The 21,072-nt window shown below is 31.9% G+C and overlaps 1 protein-coding gene across 5 annotated transcripts in view; it reads left to right on the forward strand.

Annotated features, from left to right (window-relative positions):
• The window catches only part of LAMA2 (laminin subunit alpha 2), an 811,978-nt gene that overhangs the window by 214,463 nt on the left and 576,443 nt on the right, over positions 1–21,072 (forward strand). For all 5 annotated transcript variants that reach the window (XM_074187557.1, XM_074187558.1, XM_074187559.1 and 2 more), the window contains exon 3: positions 4,034–4,146. In XM_074187557.1, the coding sequence (XP_074043658.1) occupies positions 4,034–4,146 (113 nt within the window). The remainder of the gene's footprint in view (positions 1–4,033; positions 4,147–21,072) is intronic.

Below are 21,072 nucleotides of genomic sequence, written 5' to 3' on the forward strand. Positions count from 1 at the left end.
TCTCATTTATAGTACCAATTCCTAAATGTGCCAATTTTAATACTCACTGGTGCCACTGAGGACAGTTTATTTGATATTTAGATATGATTCTGGCATTTGCTGTTTTAAAGACTTGACAACTTTCTTCACTCCCACTCTCCACTAGAGCCAGCTCTAATTATTAAATATGTTCAGTACTTTTACTTTTCATTAATGAGATGGAATACATCATCTTAGTGGACTGTTAATTTTATAAGACAGAATACAAAACAAAATCTACCAAACTGCTGAACTTAATTAGGCAATCTCACAGTTGAGAAAGGGGCAACTAGGTGATACAATATATAGAGCTGTCAAGCCTGGAAGATCTGAATTCAAATTTGGCCTCAGATACTGTGTGACACATGACAAGTGTCTTTTTGTCTCAGTTTCCTTATTTGTAAAATGAATTGAAGACTGAAATGACAATCTGCTCAAGTATTTTTGCCAAGAAAACCCCAAGTTGGGTAAGAAAGAGACAACTACAACTGAAACAGCTTAATAAAAACAACAGTTGAGAAATGGGAGAAATTTTGAAGGTTAAGAGTATTCTCTAGAAAATCCAAAGTACCTTCAGTAGTTCAAAGTCATAAATCTTAATATTTAATATTACACACACACACATACACACACACACACACACACACACACACACACACACATATATATATATATATATATATATACATATATATTACATATATATATAGGGTCCTAAGCAAAATTCAAAATATGCAAAAAATATAAAGTTAGCTGTGATTTTGTTAGTGAGCAAAACACATTCCAAAAATGGTTTAATGATATAGTACATAGCTCTTCAGGATTTAGTTTTCTGAGGTTCAGAAATGTTCAGTGACTTGCTAAGGAATAGATAGCTGGTAAGACAGAGAGGAGATATGAAGCCAGTTTACGCTGACTCCAAATATCACATTTTTTATTCATAATGCCAGGTAGGCTCCATCAGTATTCCATATTAAATGAAAAAATAAAGACAAATTAATAAAACCATAAATAAAATGAAGCCTTAGTTTTCAATGACATTTTCTTTAGGACTATTTGATTCTGATCAGAGGTTCTATCTAATTTTTTAGGCCAATCTATTTTAATGAATCATTTTGATTTGTAAAGTAGAATATTTTATCTTTAACTCATATACATTTAAAAAAGACATATTTTTTCCTCTGTGTATATCAGCTAAAATTTGATGAAATTAGATAATTTGAATCATTCTTTTTAAGCTCACATGCTCATATTATAATCATTTAATAAATATTAGTAGTTATAAATATTAAAGTGAAAAATATTATACATGATTATGTTCATTACTCTCTTTTAAAATTATTGTCATTATTATTTAGAAGTTACTTAAAATAAGTAATTAGAACACATGCAATATTCAACTTAAAGCATTATATTTCAAAAAATTGTTTTGTAGGTTAGTTTTTTGAATCTTAGAATTTAACACATGGAATCAAAATTAACCATGTTGGTTAAATTTCTAGAATGTCCCCCAAAGCCCGTTGAAAACAAAATGTCCCTGAAATATAGCATTAATATTACTGTAGAATGGATATATTATAGTACAGTTTCTAAGAAAAAAAATACTTTTGTTGTGATATGTTGTTTTGGTTGTTTAACTTTTTGACCTTATTTGAGATTTTCTTAGCAAAGACACTGGAGTGATTTGCCGTATCCTTTTCCTGCTCATTTTACAGTTAAGGAAACCAAGACAAACTGAATTATGTGACTTGTGCAGGGTCATATAACTAGAGTCTGAACTCAGGACAATGAATCTTTCTGACTCCGTGCTCTCCACTCAATCCACCATACCACCTAGCTTCCCCAAGAGAAAGTATATGCAAATGGGTCAAAAACTGAAAATTCATGGCTGGAAGTTTGGAGTGAGATTTGAAATAGATGGATAGGCAAAAGGGACAAAAACTAGAGAATGGGTAAAAGTTTGATAATGGAAAATAGAAGTGAAGAGTAGAAATAAAGATGGATAAATAATGGGAGCAAATTAGGTACAAGTAATTAGGCTGAACTTGAAGTGATTACGTATAAAACTAGAGGAGATGAGGGAAAAGAATTATGGAACTTAGAGTTTAGAGATTGCTTTCAGTCTTAGTATTACAGAAGTGGAAAGTGAACCTAGAGTTTAAGTGGCTTGCTCTTAAAAAGGAGGAGGCTGGATGATTTTTGTCTTGTGAGAAGGGAGGTAGGATTTATGAAATAATGATTAGCAGGGTAAATTTCAATTTTCTCCTCTCATTTTTCACCTTCCTTGGTAGAGCTGATTGGAAAAGACATTCCAGGTTTACAATTTTCATGTGTGTGTGTATGTGTGTGTCAGGGATGGGGGAAGGAGGGAATTAGAGAGAGGACATTTCTATGGTCAACAAGAAGGAAGTTCATCAATTCCTCAAAATAATGTTTTCAAATAATTGAAGGAAATGTTAAATTTCAATTAGAACTTAGTGAAGATAAAAATGTATTTTTTCTTCATCTAAGTTCATAGATCCCCTCCCCACCATTCTGAAAACTCCATGTGGACCCTTTAGAATTCATTACTCCAGGTTATAGATTCCTTCATTAGAGATAACACTGGATTTACTAGAACATAAAATAAGTTAAAAGCAATGAATAACATACATCATCATGTTGTTATTGTTGTTGTTCAGTCATGTTCAACTCTTTGTGACCCTATGGACAATACTGTCCATGTTTCTTGGCAAAGATACTGCAGCGTTTGCTCATTTTTTTCTCTAGAAGTTTAAAGCAGAGGGGAAAAGCCAGACAACTACTGTCTAAAGTCAGATTTGAACTCTAGTCTTCCTGATGCTAGATGCAGAGTTCTATTCACTGAGCCACCCAAGTATATGCAGTAGCCATAAACAAAGATCCCATATAGTCTAAGCACATGCAATAATAGGAGATAATATACTAGACTACCACTGTATTTAATGATAATAATATTTAATAATAATGTATATCAAAAATAGTATAGGATAGCACTACATTACATCATATATTATGGTTACAACAAAGTATAATTTATACACACTATAGCAATGCATATCAATTGACTACATGAATAACTACCATCTCCCATGAAGCTTCAGCTCTATAAATTAATATGCTCACTCACTGACTGTGGCTCTTCTATTGTGATCAATCTACAAGTCTTCTAATTATATCTTTAATACAATTAAACTACTAATTTGCATCCCCTACCTTGAAATAATGGGTGACCTTATCCAAATGTGTTTATTGTTTGAAAAATTCAGTTTGTATTGTGCCTCTGTGCTATGTTATATATGGTATATCTACAGGAGGCACATAGTAGATAGAGTGGCATAGTGGATAAAGTGCCTGACTTGAGATCAGGAAGATCTGGGTTTGAATCCTACCTTAGATACTTATTAGTTGTACAACCATGGGCAAATCATTAACTTCTTTTGGTTTCATCTGTAAAATAACATCATTTGCATGGCCACGAAGTGGTGGAATAGATTGAGTGCCAGACTTGGAGTTAGGAAGATTCATTTTCCTAAATTCAAATCTGGCCTCAGAAATTTACTAAGTTTATGGCCAGAGGCAAGTCATTTAACCCTGTTTGCCTCAGTTTCCTTCTCTATAAAATAAGGTAAAGAAGGAAATGGCAAACCACTCAAATATTTTTACCAAGAAAATTCCAAATGGAATCACAACATATGAACATGACTGAAACCACCAAACAACAACAATCTCACCTACCTTAGCAATTTGTTGTGAAGATCAAATGAGATAAAACACGTAAAGTGCTTTGACAATTTTAAAAGACTAAACAAATGTACTTATTATTACTGGGGGTTCAGTAAATATTTGTGGAAGGAAAGAATCAATGAATGTAGGAATAAATAAATCTTTTAACCTTCTTTTTTGAATGTGATACTAAATGTTTTGAAGTTTTTTCCAAAGAGGAGCCAATGCTAACTGACTTTTATTTCTCCTTCACATGTTGCTGCTATAACAGAGAGGCATCCAATCATGAATGCAATTGATGGCAAGAATACTTGGTGGCAAAGCCCCAGTATTAAGAATGGCATTGAATACCATTATGTTACCATTACACTGGATTTGCAGCAGGTATAGTAGCCCTTTTTTATCCCTCAAAACTATTGGCAATTGTAGCTTGCCTTTTGCTCTTTTTCTGATCAGAAACCCTTATGGATAAAGAGGCACTCATCCTCCCTTCCTTAGTTATTGTCTTGTAACAAAGAAAAAAATGGTCTATTAATTTAGTGCTCTTCACATTTTTAAGCAAGGCTTTAAAGGTCTTTGGCATTTATTTTTAAAGAATAATTGAAACGATTCCCCATGTGAAGTACTATATCCATACTATATTAGGAACTGTTTTTGTTTCGACTCATTAGAGTTAATGATTAAAATTTATAACAACAATAAAAATCTTGTGTACATCAAAAGCACTAAAGTGGAACCATTTTTAACTTCCCAAAGCATATTGTTCCTGTGTTCTGTTGCTGATAGGTGCACTTAAGAGTTTTTTGGATAACAAGGCTCTTAAATAAATTGCCTTTCATTGCTGATTATTGAGTGTGCTGTGTCAGTAGATTTTTAAATTAAACTTGGGCCTCTCAGAAAGGTAACAAGCTTGGTTGCATTTGTATAAATTGATGATAAGCATAGTTCGAGTTACTTGTGGCATAGGGGTAGGTACTTTCCCCCCAAAAAAATCCTCTTTCTTTCTGTGCCTTACAATATCACAGTTGTACTAATGCTATAACTGAAAGTTCATAACTATCCCAACTAGCTTAAGCAGGCACATTAGGAGAAATCTAGGAAGGGAAAGATCATGTTTTTAGTTGCAATGATATATATATATATATATATATATATATATATATATATATATATATATATATATAAAATGGGAGGAGCTCTGGTTCTACAATCAGAAGACTGGGGCTCAGAACTTGACCTCTTATGTTTCTATATAATCTTAAACAAATTATTTAGCTTCCTTGAATTCAGTTTCTTCTTTAACAGGAGGGGATTGGACAAGATTGTTTCAGAGGTTTCATTCAGTTCTAAATCTATGAACTAATTGAAGTATGGATTTCTGATATCCTTTATATAGAAAGGACATCTCTAATTTTAAAGAATTGGCAGATTTAATCTCTGTTGTTGTCCTTCATTTTCTTTTATTTATTTATGTTTTTCCAACTACTTACAATGGTATTTTTCAACAATTATTTTTTGCAAGGTTTTGAGTTTCACATTTCCCTTCCCTCCCCCTCCCTTACTGAAAGCAATTTAATATATACTATACATATATAACCATGCTAAACATAGATCTATATTAATCATGTTGTGAATGAAGAATCAAATCAAAATGGGAAAAACATTAAAGAGAAAAAAGCATAATATATAAGACAACTTTTAAAAATTGAAGATAATAAGCTTTGGTCTGCATTTAGACTCCATAGTTCCTTCTGTGTATATGAATATTTTCCCCTCATCACACATCTTTTAGAAGTGTCATTGATTATTGTACTGCTGGAATGAACAAGTCCATCATGGTTGATTATCACCTAATGTTGCTGTTAGTGTATGCAGTGTTCTTCTGGTTCTATTCACTTGTCCTTCATTTTCAAAGAGGACCAATAATATCAATGGTGATGCTTTGAATTGTTTTATAAATTGAATTTAAGTGAGGTAGAATTGCGTAAAGTCTCTCCTCTTGAGTCATTGACATTTAGAATCAGAACAAAAGTCAGAATGACTGGCAATGCTTTGGGATGCAGTGGATGATCTTGGCATTTTCGATGTCTGATCAAGTTTTAAAAGCTCATGGTACCTGCTTCAGAGGCTTTCATTACCTTTGGAACAAATTATTCTCATCCATCCATTCTGCCAGAGAAATCTAAACATGCTTGGGGTAGTCACACCCTTAAAGTCACTGTCAGGTTTGAATACTATCAGTTATCCTCAACCTAAGTGAGCCTATTTGCTAAGATGGTTTTATCAGTTTGTGGTCATTGCGCATGCTAGAGCTTCTTGGAAAGACAGTGTGAATTGAGTGGCAAATGGACAAGGAATAGATGATCAGGCCTGAAAAAAAAGCATTAATTAATTAATTTTACTCTAATGAAGTATAGGGGCAAGTGTATGGGTTAAAAAAAAAGTTTCCTCTTGCATTTTAAGGGGGGGGGATTTGTAATGACTGTGTTATAGTCATCATACCTAGCCTCATGGTAGTCACTTAAATGGTATGTAAAAGTGATTATCTACCTCCTAGTGTCACACTCCTTTCTTGAGACATGTAGAGACCATTCATTCCAATCCATTTTTATCCTGTCAAGTACAGATTCTTAGAATACTTTCACACATCGATAGGTAAACTTAAGCTCTCTTAGGATTCTAGGAATAATAATAAGTGTAAATATGCTCTCTCTCCTCAGCACTCCAGCACTCAAATTCCATGTTACCCATTCACACTATTAGTCATTGAAATAAATCTTAAATCTTATATAAACTGTTTCTTTAATTAATAAAGCAAAATAAAACTGACAAGATTGATACTCATATGTTAAAACAAATGTATAAACCAATAAACAACTAAATCTAGTTCACACTCTCCCATCAATATGCTCAGTATCTGTAGTGATATACATGCATTTGTTATAAAAGCACTTGAGGGAAGAAAACTGCTTAGGGTCAATCACAATTCTGATTTTTTTTTATATTTTTAAGAATATCCCTACCACAGAAAATTTTTTTTGTTTACTGTTACTCTGTTGGTTTTTACTACATTATAAACAATTCCTCCTTTTTTCTTAATTTGAACAAAGAATTTATAAATTCAACTTACATTTGATTTTTATATGATTGTGATTTTATATCAATTTACTTTGAATGGATCTTTTTGAGTTCCTCAGTATGAGTAACTCAGTTAGTTATTCACTCATATGAGTGCTCCTTTGTCCCAACAACAAAGTTTATGGTGATTCTTTAAAGGAGACAAACAGACCCAGAAAACTTATCAGGATATAGAGCACTTGAAAATTCCACTCTACTTTTCATTCTTTTTATTTATTTTTTATTTATTTAAGGCAATAGGGTTAAGTGACTTGCCCAAAGTCACACATTTATTAAGTGTCTGAGATTGGATTTGAACTCAGGTTCTCCTGTCTCCACTTTACCACCTAGCTGCCCCCGGTTTTCATTCTTAAACTGGTTGTACTCTTTCATGCTTGAAAAGGACCAGAGATGTCATTCCTCTCTTGGGATCAAGGAACATTGGGTATGACTGTGGCTAGAGGTGGCAATGAGAGCAATAGGTCCATATGAGAGCTTTCACTTATTTCTTAATTTAGGTAGAGTTGAAGGTACAAAATTAATTGCTCAGTGAAGATAATTTCTCAGAAAGAGAAATTTCTTACTCACCAAACAGAAATCACTTGGTTGTTGATTGATTGTTACCAAATGTCAAAGTAACAAAAGAACATTTTTTAAATTCTTGTTTCCCCCCTTTCTAATTTCTATCCCTTCAATGCCTTTAATAAGAACCTCCTTTCACTTAGTATTTCTACTTTAAAAAAAGTCAAAACAGCCCATTTCCCAACTCATTGATAGTTGCTTTTATTTTTATCTATCTCCAGATAGTTATGTGATTTTTGTCATTTTAACTGTTTTTAGCCATAACATAATAATATACACACATGAACTGAAATAACTCCTGTGGTGAGAAGATCTTCAATATGGTGAATGGATGAACATTTGTTCATCTTGACCAAACTGCATTTCTTTGCACTTTTATTTTTCCAATAATCACTAAATAAAAGCTCTTTTCCTGCCACTTTATAACAAAAGTAAGACATAATACTACATTTTTCAGAAGGTAATTTAAATATTTCATCTACAATTCATTTTCTGTCTCACAAAAACACACATAGTTTTAAAAACCAAAATTGTCTTCCTATTTATCTCAATAATTAAAATGTTTATTTTTATTTCAATAAAAACTCTGAAAACTAATATAAAGACTTTATTTTGTAAGAAATTATGTCTGTCTCTTTCAGAATTAAAGTGCTCTATTTATACCAAGAGAGTCTATACTTTTCACATTGCTATACTATGCAGTGTAGGTAAACTTATATAGGAGGGAAAGGGCTATACATTTTCTCTAATTTCCTCAATCTCTCAACATATAGATCCTATAATTACATGAGGAAAAAGAGAGAGTAAAGAAAGAGTACAATAACTATTAAAAACCATAAAGCAAAGAATCAAATTCTTATATAGACATGAAGTTAACAATAGAAGAGTAAGAAGATAAGGAATATTTTAAATAACTATATAGAAAAAATAAGAGGGAACACAGATAACTAGATTAATGAAAGAAAGATTAAGGAATTAATAAGTAAAACTCCAAGATTAGTTAAAAAAAGTACAATGACAATTGGTGAGAATTAGGGGAAGGGAACCTGTAGGAATTGAGTTGACTTTGACTCTAATAGCAAAAAACAACTGGAAGACACAGTCTTTATAGAGGAAGAAGGGGTAAAAAACCCTAATTTGTGGGAAAATGAAGAGAGAAGAAAATATCAAACTAACTCTCACAAAGTTAAAAATGAATGGATTATATAAGATACTAAAATGAAAACAGACTAGCACAATATGTTGTTTAGATGAAAGACAAAGATATACATAGAAAACAAATCATTATGAATATTAAACTTATATGCTCCAAATGCCACAGCAACTAAATTCACAAAGAAAAAAGCTGAATTATAATATAATGTCATAACATCAGTGTAGAGATTTCAATGTCCTTTTCTTAGTTTTGGACAGTTCTATCAGAAAGAAAAACAAAATAATTGAAAAAAGTTCCTAGCAAAATTAGAACTGAAGGACTATTTTTTTAAAGAAAATTTGAAATAAATTTAATGTGAAATCTAAAAATACTATGGAAATGATAAAACTAAACATTGATCCTTTGAAAAGATAAAAAATAAAACTTTCATCTAAACAGATTAAAAACAGAAAGTGACAGAAAGTCAAAATATCAATATCAAATGACTAAGATGAAATCTCTATAACACCAGAATGAAAAAAATTACCATAAACTATGTCATATACTAGAACTTAGGCCACAAAAGAAACCAAAGAATACATTCAAAAATGTAAAATGCTAAAAATGATCAAAGATTAACATAAATCTTAAATAATTCAGTTTCAAAAAGTTAACTATAAAGGAACTATGAAATATGGGGGAAGGGGAAATGCTAATGTTCCTAATTAATTCATAGGAGAATTCTATCAAAATCTAAAAGAAAAATTAATAACGATACTGTACAAATTATCCTCAAAAACTGAGAAAGCACTATATCTCACTTCTTTTATGAGATAAAACTAAAATCTAAACTAGAAAAGAAAAAATATCACTTCAAATATTTTAAACAAAATTTGCCCAAACAGGCCACATTGATTCATCCATGAAAGCGTTCATTATCACCAAGCTGATTTTACATATCAGAGTTGTAATGATTGTTCAATGTGAGTGAAACAATCATCTCAGTTAATTATTTAAAAAAGCCCATATCTTCATTCTAATGATACAGAAAAAAAGTTTTCGAAGTGTATGAAGTTATTATTATGTGACGAAACATAAATCAATCAATTAATCCTTGAGAATTGTACTTCTATCAGGTCAAATAAAATGGGTATAGTTTGACAATTGAGACTTGAAAAAAAAAGGATTATACCAGAGAAGAAGATAGAGGCATTAGAACATTAAAATACCACATGAAGAACCACAAGGGACATATTATAGTAAAAGGAAAGAAGAGAGGGTGTGAGCACTGAGTAAAACTTATTATCAACAGATCTGGCACAAAGAGGGAATACCATACATTCAAAATTGGGTTTATAAATTTATCCTACCCCACGGGTAAGTAAGGGGGGGGGGGGAAAAGGAGGAAAGGAGAGGCTGATAAAAGGGAAGAAGAAAATAAAAGCAAAGGTAAAGTTAAATAAAAGGTTAAAAAAGTAAAATAAAAGGGAAAAGAGAGAAGAAAAGGGAAGAAGGCTGATAGAAGGGAGGGAAGATTAAGAGAGGCAACAGTTAGAAGCAAAACATTGGTGAGGAGGGTTAAGGAGAAAGGAGAGTGAAAAGTACAGAGGGGTTAAATAGGATGGAGGGAAATACAGAATTAGTTAATTTTAACTGTGTATGTGAAAGAGATAAACTCTCCCACAAAATGGAAGCAGATAGCAGAGTGGATTAAAAAACCAGAATCCTACAATATGTTGTTTACAAGAAACAGTTGAAGCAGATAGATGTACACATGGTAAACATAAAAGGCTAGAGCATCATATATTTTGCTTAAGTTGAAGAAAAAAAATCAGGGGAAGGAATTCTGATCTCAGAGAATATAGCTCTTTCTCTCAAAAACTGGCCATGTATAAGGTTCTTAAAAAAAACCCACACAATCAAATTCAGAAAAAGCAAAAATTTGAAATACATCATTTTCAGATCATAATACAATAAAAATTACCTGTAGTAAAGAGTAATGGAAAGATAATCTATGACAAACAATTGGAAATCGAGGGGATGCCCATCAATTGTGGAATGGCTAAACAAGTTATGGTACATGAATACTATGGAATATTATTGTTTTATAAGAAACCAAGATGGTCGGACTCTAGAGAAGCATGGAATGACTTATGGGATCTGATGCTGAGTGAAGGGAGTAGAATCAATGTACACATCAACAAAATTATGAGTTGAACAACCTTGATTGAAGCAACAACTCTCAGCAGGCCAGAGACCTAGGATAACTGTATTAGATTGGCCATGGACCATTATGCTATCCCCATGTAGAGGAAGAAAAACAAAACAAAACAAAACACACTCAAAAAAAAATCCTTCCGAATCTGATGAACTTTATAAAAATTATCTCTTATGTATTTCTTTCCCTTAATCCTAATTCCCCGTGCTGAAAATCGCAAATTTGTAAATATGTTTATCAAAACATGTATGTAAATTGTTAATCTGACTGTACCCTGCTGAAGGGAGGGAGGTGGTGAGAAAGGAGAGTGGAGGGAAATTTTGTAATTTGAAAATACATGTGCATATGATTGAAAATAAATAAATTTATAAAAAATGAAAAGGAAAGACAAGCTAAAAATTAATTGGTAACTAAATAACCTATTTTTTAAAGAGTAAATGGATCAAACAACAAATCACAGAAATAATCAACAAATTTATCCATGACAATGATAATGATGAGACAACATATCAAAACTTGTGGGAAGCAGCTAAAACATCTATTAGGGGAAATTTTATATCCCTAATTGTGTACATGAATAAAATAGAGAAAGAGGAGATCAACGAATTCAACATGCAACTAAAAAAGCTTAGAAAAATAGAAAAAAACAAATTAAGAAAAAAGCTTTTGAAAAAGTTTCCCATTTATGCTGAAACCTTCAGAAAGAAGCAAAGAATATCCTTTTTTATATATATTATAAAAATACTTATCTGAAACTTGAAGCAAACATGCTAGTCAATGGGGATATATTAGAAACTTTCCTAATAAATGCAGTGGTAAAACAAAACTGTCCATTCTTTCTACTATTTTGTGATACAGGCCTAGAAATGTTGGCAATAGCAATAAGATAAAGGAAGAAACAAAAAAGCATAAAGATAGACAAAGTAGAGATAAGACTATCTCTATTTTATTTGACATGATGATTTATTTAAAATATCCTAAAACAGTGAGTACTTCTTGATGATTCAAACAAATATAATTTTGAAAAGACAGTGCTACCAAAGGCAATTTATATTTTATGTATAGTGGTCAAATTATCAAGAGCATTATTTTATAGAATTTTATTAAATATCAACAAAATAAATATGAAGGAAAATATATAAAATATTGAGATTGTGATGAAGTGGGGGGGTGGCGGTTCACTTCCAGACTTCAAACTATATAATAAAAGAGCAAAGCTTAAAGTGATTTGGTATTATGAAGTAAAATGATGGAGTAGACTAGACAAGGTGTAATAAGAAAAAAAATAGCACAATGCCTTTGATGATGATGTTTGTCCTTGATGAAGAATATTGACATAGGGAGGTGATGCCATAACAAGCATGTGAATTGGATCAGAGTGATGAGGAGCTGTGCAAAGTCACCAGCCTCATTCTCTCCTCCAGAACTATCTGGTCCAATGGCCTGATATGAATCAGGATGACTGGATGTGAGGCAATCAGGATTAAGTGACTACTCCAAGATCACACAGCTTGTAAGTGTCAAATCTAGTCTAGGACCATATTTGAACTCAGGTTCTCTTGACTCTAGGCCTGTAACTTCCTTTAGAATCAGAAAACCAGAAAAGATAATATGTTGTGTACAATAGACATTTCAAGCAGGAAGATGCATATAGTTGAAGTAAAGGACTGGAGCAGTGTCTGTTAGGCTTCAACTGAAGTGAAGAGGGTAGGGATAATAAAGCAAAAACAAAGACCAAAATGAAAAAAGATAATAGGGAAGGGTATATTTTCCTAAAAGTTTTTGTTGTTATTATTTAATCATTTCAGTCATGTCCAACTTTTCATGACCCCATCTAGAGGTTTTTGTAAAAAGATACTAGAATAGTGTGGCATTTCTATATTCAGCTCATTTTATAAATGAGGAAACTGAGGTTACAAAAAAAGATCAAGTGAATTGTCTGGGATCACAAACATCTAGTATGTTTCTGATGACTAATTTGAACTCAGAATCATGAATCTTCCTGACACCAGACTAGACAATCTATCCACTGTGCCAGCTAGTTTTTGATTTTTAAAAAGATGTCATATATAATAAAGTAATATCGAAAATGGTTTAGAGTAAATTTTTCTGATAAAAACATGAATATAAGTCTACAGGTATACTTTACACAAATCAGAAATAACAAATGCTGGAAGGGCTGAAGAAAAACTGGTATCTTAATGAATGATGGGAGGCGTAGTCAACCAGTCCAACTATGCACAAAATGTTATAAAACTATACATACCTTTTGATCCAGCAATACCCCCAGCAGATCTGTAGCCCAGAAATACCAAAGAATAATTGAAAAAATATGTATATATTATTTAGAGCAACTCATCTTGTGAGAGCAAAAAAAAATTGGAAATTGAAGGGATGCTCAACAATTAGGAGCTAGTTGAACAAATTTTGATAGATGTGATGTAGTACTATTGTGCAATAAAAAAAGATGAGTGGATGGTTTTAGAAATAAATGTGGGAAGACTTATCGTAACTGATGCCAAATAAAATGAGAGGAACCAGATAATTGTACACAGTAATAGGAATGTTATGATGATGATCAACTGTGAGAGTCTTAGCTACTCTGATCAGTACAGTGATTGAAGATGATTAGTGTAATGAAGTCCTGAGAACCTGGATTGAGCAAGATTTTGAGTTAAAATCCCAGTTTTAGTTACTTATTAGCTTTGTAACACTGATCAAGTTGATTAACCTTTATCAGTCTGTTTCCTTATCAATAAAATGGAAATAATAATTTCTTCTTTAAAAGTTGTATTTTTCTTTCTTTTTCTTTTTTAAATTTAGTTTTATTTTTCCTTGGTTAGATATAAAAACAAGTTTTGATATTCATTTTTAAAACTTTGAGTTCCAAATGCTCTTCCTTCTTCTTACTCCATCCTCTCCCCACAATGAGAAAATAATTTGATATAGGTTAAACATGTATAGACATGCAAATTATTTCCATAATTGTCATGTTATGAAAGAAAACAAAGATCCTCTGGAAAAAAAAGAGAAAGCTCAAGGAAAATAAAGTCAAAAGAAATATACTTCTGTATTCAGACACCATCTGTGCTCGCTCTCTCTCTCTCTCTCTCTCTCTCTCTCTCTCTCTCTCTCTCTCTCTCTCCCTCTCTCTCTCCCAGGCAGGATAATATTATTTACCATAAGTCACCGAACTGCTGGGAAAAGCTGTTAAGCACAACTGATCACATTATATCTGCTCATCTGAGTCTAGGTTTTACTGAGAACACCCTGATCATCATTTCTTGTTGAAGAATAGTGTTCCATCCATACCATAATTTGTTCAGCCATACCCCAACTGAAGGCTATCCCTTCAATTTCCAATTCCTTATCCCAAGAAAAATGCTGCTAAAAATATCCTTATAAGTTTGGATCCATTTCCTTCCCATTTTTCATGTCTTCTGGAATACAGACCTAGTAATGATGTCAGTAGATCAAAATATTTGCATAATTTAATATACTATGGGGCTTAGGTCAAACTGTCCTACAAAATGGTTGCATTATTTCACAGTTCCTCAAATAATGCATTAATGTCTTATTTTCCCTACATCCCCTCCAACATTTGCCATTTTCCTCTTCTGTCCTATCAACCAATCCAATAGGTACCTCTGAATTGTTCCAATTTGCATTTCTCTAGTCAACAGTGAATTTGAACATTTTTGTTAATTGTGGCCATTGATAGCACTGATAATCTCATCTGACAACTGTTCATATCTTTCTAGCATTTATAAACTGAGAAATAGTTCTTTTTTTATAAATGTGAATCGATTCTCTATGCTTCAGAAATGAGACCTTTATCAGAGAAAGATTTCAATATTTCCCCACAGTTATTACTGCTAGCTGTATTTCTCTTCATCCTATTCTTTTCACACACACACACACCCCACATTTATTCTATACCTTCTAGCCTTTCACTTTGTCCCTTCTCAAAAATGTTTTGTTCACAGTGGATGGAGCACAAATCCTGCAGTCAGGAAACCTGAGTTCAAATCCAGCCTCTGACATTTTATACTTAGCTGTGTGACCTTGGCCAAGTCACTTAACCCCATTTCTTTGCAAGAACCAAAAAAAAAAGCCCAAAAATATTTTGTTTCTGTCTATGCTTTCCCATAATCTGACCTTTCTTAGGTCACACCTTGCTTTCTCCCATTCTCTTCCCCTCCTACGTTTTTGTAGGATAAGATGGCTTTCTTTACCCAATTGAGTGTGTATGTCATTCCCTTTTTGAGGCAATTCCTATGAAATTAAGGCAAAGTCACCCCCCCCTAAACTGTCCCCTCTTTCATGCCACTGCAAAAGTTTTTTCTTGCATCCTATATATAAAAAATAACTTTCCCCATTCTACCTCCCCCTTTCCCTTTCTCCCAATAATTTTCTCACTTAACTCTTAACTCCATTTTTTGTTTTGTTTTGTTTTTGTTTTATTTATTTTATATTATTACAATAATCTTGTTGCGAAAGTGAACATAAATTTCCCTCCCCTCCAAAAAAGATAGAGAAACCTCAAGAATAGTGAAAGAGAAAATGTACTTCAGTCTGTGTTCAGATTCCAATACCTCTGCTCTGGGATGAGTTGCCTTCTTTATCACAACCCCACCAAAGAAGTTGCTTCAATATTTTTCCCACAGTTGCTATTATTAGCCATATTTCCCTCTACTTTATTCCTCCCCACTCTCATCTATTCTATTCTCTCTCTCTCTCTCTCTCTCTCTCTCTCTCTCTCTCTCTCTCTCTCTCTCTCTCTCTCTCTCTCTCTCTCTCTCTCTTTTCACCCTGTCCCTGCTCAGAAGTGTGTTGTATCTGGGTACCCTCTCCCACGATCTTCCCTCTCTTCTATCCCATACTCCCCCCTTCCTCCCCCCCCATTCCCCTTTATCCCATCCCTTTCCTCTAAGGTAAGATAGATTTCTATACCCTATTTAGTGTGTATGTTATTTCCTCACTGAGCCATTTCTGATGAGCATGCAGGATCACTCATTCCCCCTTACCTTCCCCCATTCCACTCCATTGTGAAAGTTTTTTCTTGACTCTTATGTGAAATATCTTAGCCCTTTCTTCTTCTTCTTCTTTCCCTTCCTCCCAGTACTTTCCTTTATCACCCATTCACTCTGTCTTATTACTAACTTATACCATTATATTCAGCTCCTTCTTGTGAAAATAGCTAGTACTTATATAATAAGATTTTGTTTATAAAGTATTTTATGTTTCTATGTTAGTAATATACTTTATATATATATATATATATGTATATACATATATATATACCCATATATGTAAGTAATATATATTGGTATAAATAGTGTTTTATTTTTCGAAGTCTCCTTTTGCTTTTAATCAGATAATCAAAGAAGGTCTATAATGATTGACACTGTTTCCTTATTGGAAAAAATAAGATTTGAGATATTATCTACATCAAAGGGAAGGCTATTGTGAGGATCATATGAAAGAAAAGGAATGTAAAGGACAATATAAACATTGACATGCTATGCAAATATCTATTATTATTATTATATATTATTAATTTGGTGGAAATGTATCTTACTATAGGTCTATTTTTTATTTTCTTGGATTAATTTAGTGATAAAAATTATTAACCCTGAAATCTTAACTCTGTGTGTTTATATTTATGTTCTCTCTCTCTCTCTCTCTCTCTCTCTCTCTCTCCATATATATACATATATATGTTCTATATATATAGAGATAGATATAAAGTTCATTAAATAACAGCTTTAAATATTTTTTCTTTTGTATTTTAAAAAACCTTTAATAATTTACAAATAACAAGATATAACTGTCAAATATACAGTACAATATAGAAATGCCTTTCTGTATAAGGTATGTTAATGAAAATTTACTATTTCTATTTATTTTAAATGAAAATTATTTTCCAGAAAATATATTTGCTTTTTAAAAAGGTATATTTGAAAGATAAAGAACATAGAAACAGAATGCTATATTAGATCCATCTTTTCTTGAATAATGAGATCTGTGCTGTAGTACCAGTTCTGCCACTAACTAGCTGACTGACTTTATCTTCTCTGTGCCTGTTTTCTTATCTGTAAAAATGATCACAGGATCATAGATCATAAACTGGGAGAGACTTCAGAGAAATCCTAATATAACTCTCTTATTTATAGATGAAAAAACTAAGATCCAAAGAGGTGAGTTTTCTCATCCTGAGTCACTCAACAAGGGGATTGCTTTAAATGAGATCTAATATGCCTTGAATTTTAAAATTCTATGAATCTATTATTTTATCTTCTTCTGAAGCAAGTTTAACCATTCTATCTGTGATATTTCATTCAATGTGATCAAAATAATGCCAGCATTGAAAACTAAAATGTATAAAGTTCTTCAAGACTTGTAAATTACTTTACTTGTATTATTTAATCATCAAAATAACCCTATGAGTCAGATGCTATGATTATTCTCTTTTAACAGATAGAGAAACTGAGGCTGAGAGATTGTCACTTACTTGGAATTAGACAGCTATTTTCTGAGACACTATTCAAATTTATGTTTTCTTGACTTCAAGTCCAACAATCTATCCACTATACCACCTAAATTCTTCTAGTGCAGTGGCTAGAGAACAAGACTTGGAATCAGGAAGGCCTTTAGCCCCGTCTTTATTATTCATCTGTCTCTCTGATCAAAGCATTTGAATTGATTGAGCCTCAAGTTGTTTATGTGTATGCTGTGGGATATAATTCCACATGCCTCCACATTTGTCAAATGATAAAAAGCAAATAAAGATCACTGAAAAAAAGTAAATGCTATGTGAATGAAAAGGAGCAGTAGAAGTAGTAGCAGCAATTATTATCCTAAAGAAGCACCATTCATTTGATGGCAGTATGCCTAAGTGTTTATACTTATTTTTATTCCCTAGGTTAATTCAGTAATGGAAAACCCATAACAATGAAAAATATAATAGTTGAATAACAGTGAATTATAAAATAATTCTCTAGAATTTAACAAATCCTTAATAATTTGAAAATAACTCAGGATCTTATTGTTAATTAGAAATAAAACAGCAGCTAAATATTAAACATTTCTTTCAGAACTGTTCATAGAATTTAACTAGTTAGTCATGAATAATGTTATTAATGTAGTGCTTCAATTAATTTCAAATTCAATAGAACTACAAAGGAGAAAATGGCAAGAGGAATAAAAAATATTACAACCTTTAGCAGGTTATGTCAAAAAAAAATTTTAAAAGAAAGTTAACTCATTGTCAAAACATTTCACCTTTATTTTAAAAACATTTTAATGTGTTTTTAAAGCTAAGTTGTTTTAAGTAAGGTCATGGTAAATTAGTCTCAAATTTACTAATACAATGAACACAACAAAAAAATAGAACCTTATTGTATTCAGTACATCAAAGAAAGACTTTCCTTCTAAGGGAGTTCTAATAAACACTTCCTATTAGCTAGGTCAAGCTTTTGTTATGTGCTTCCCTTACTTTATAAAAACAAATCAGTTTATGGACTAGAAATGAGTAAGCCTCAAAAGACACCATAAATGTATAATTTAGATGTTAATTTGGCTGCCTGCCTTAATATTATTTACTATATCTGCAACCCTATGCTTGTAACATTGGGCTGGAAAACATGATTTTCTCAGCAATTTAGTTTTAATTACTGACTTGGTTCCTACATCATCATCACCATTATCATCAATTAATGTTTATTGCAAATGTGAAGCCTTTTCCAAGCATAACCTAAGAGAATATTTTATTTATTTAACATGTGGATCAGAAAATGTGGTAATGGTTGAAAAATAATGGCTACCATAAAGGACATAAAAAATAGAATCTAGATATAGCAAGTGCTTTATAAATATTTATTGATTGACTAATTTAAAATCATCAATCATTTATCTTACCTCTACTAAGTTACTTTGCTAGACAAGAAATTTAAAAATAAAATAATTGGGTGAAAAATAAAATAATTTATCTTTCTGATACTTGATCTAGATGTCAAATTCTCAAACATTATGGAACACTATATATATATATATATATATATATATATATAAATAAAATGAATGGATTATGAAATTATGTTTTATGTAAATTTTAAAGGAGCCCAAATAGTATGGCTTAAAGTTGATGATGTTAAAAGAAAATTCTTAGAAAAAACAAGAATACAGACTTTCAGTTATTTCAGTCAGATTTCTTTTTCTAATTAGTAATACTATTTTTATCACTACTCTAGGTATTTATTTCAATTTCCAAGTCAAGAGAGACCAGTACTAACTCTCTTTCAATGCTTTCTCAGAGTCCAGTGATAAAAATGTTAGCTTTCAGTCTAGGAGCAAAAAACATTGCTATTTCTCATTGTGGCCTTACTTCCATTGTGTTCTTAGTCTAATAACTAAAATTATTGATAAAATTCTTAAAACCAAACACTTGATTTAAAAAAATACCTGTAATTATTAACTGACCATTACCAGAAATAATGTCTAATCTAAGGTGTCCAAAGAAATGTCTTCTGTGATTTTGGAGGCCTTCCTAGAACTTTACACATGTTAAAAATTGAACAAGTGAGCATATTGAAAGATGATGTGTGCAATTTAAACATGATAATGATGATGAGAAAATTTCTTTGCATTTATTCTGTTTTCATTTTACTGCTATTTTCATTTTACTCTTTCATCATTACCGTTCTTTGTCAATATACACCAAATTTTTTGAATCGATTTATTTAATTGATGTCTATAACACTATAAAAGTTGAAGATGCATGGATTCTCTTGTAATGATAATTCTGGAAGTTGAAAAATAAAAAGAATGCTAGGCATTCCGTCGCAGTCAATTTTCAGATGGCAAGCTTGGCACTGTCAGATTTCTGATTTTCTCTGATTTACACTTATATTGTGCTTTTTTATGGGTCTCATTCAAAAAACTAGCTTGTGCTATAGGAAAGCTCAGCCTTGCTGTTTTTGTCAGCAACTGGTACAGAACACCATGCTGTTTTGAATGACTTGTTCACAGGGGGCAGGTCAGTCTTTTGAAATCATAGATTGCTTCGAACATGAGAGAGAGAATGATATGAGGGAAAGAAGAGATGTCAAGGGCCCTGCTAGTGAAAGATAAAATGCTAACTGGTATTTTACCTGCAGCTAAGAGTACTGAAAATGAGAGCAACCCAATAAAGTATTGAGAATTAAATGTATTATTGTACTTAGGGCTCCTAGCTAATTCTACCTCAAATTACATTAGCTTACATGATTCCTTTATCTGAATTTTGTTTCTCCCTAAGCTGACAGTGCTCCTCTTAAAAGAAGAAGATAAGACAGTTTTGAGCTCAGATTAAATATGTAACATGGTATTAAATAAAGATTTAACTATCCTGATAATTGTGAAAATGTAGCCCAAATACTACTTACCTTTATAGACAAAAACCTCAGATAATGAGATTATTGTTACCTGTAAGAGAGCTCTTTGATGATAATGATGATGCTGATCATAGGCCAGTGTTGTAACTAGATTTGGGATCACTGAGGCATTATTCTAATGAAATGAGAATGGTTGTAGAGCTTTCCCCCAACTGTACCAAAATCTTGGAAAGTAGGAACTATTCCTCCGAACTCTATTTGGGTCTTCATTGCATGTAAGACAGGGAAACTATTCTGCCTTCAGTAGAGAAAGAATGCGAGTTTTTGATGATAGTTATGATAACAGTTAACGTATTTCCTATTAAACAGTCTACTTTACTCTCCTGCAATGCAAACTGAAGGATTTTCACTTCAGAGTTAGTTAATCTCCACAGTCATTATGATTAGAAGCCAGGAGCAGCAATACCTTCTTTATGCATGAAAATCCTCTATGGACTATGGAGATCAAGTTTATTCCTTTTATTACTCCAATCTTTATAAATGAGAACTATATTTTATACTGTTGCTTCAAATCTTTAACTCTTTAATTTTTTTCAGAGAATAAATAGAAGTATCCAACCAGTCCTATTCTATGAGACAAATATGCTTCTGATAGCTACAATACAGAATGATAAAACAAGAACTATTGATCAATATTACTGATGAATATTTATTCAATTTTTTCCATAAAATTGATAACCATAATTGGCAAAAAAAGAGTAAGGGGACAATTATTTATTAAGCATCTACTATGTGGCAGAAACTGTGTTAAGCTCCATATAAATTCATAACAAATTATTCACTATGATTCGATTCCAACCAGATAAAGATATTTTAAAAGACAT

This window comes from Macrotis lagotis, chromosome 5, assembly GCF_037893015.1.
Source record: "Macrotis lagotis isolate mMagLag1 chromosome 5, bilby.v1.9.chrom.fasta, whole genome shotgun sequence".
Classification (NCBI taxonomy): domain Eukaryota; kingdom Metazoa; phylum Chordata; class Mammalia; order Peramelemorphia; family Peramelidae; genus Macrotis; species Macrotis lagotis.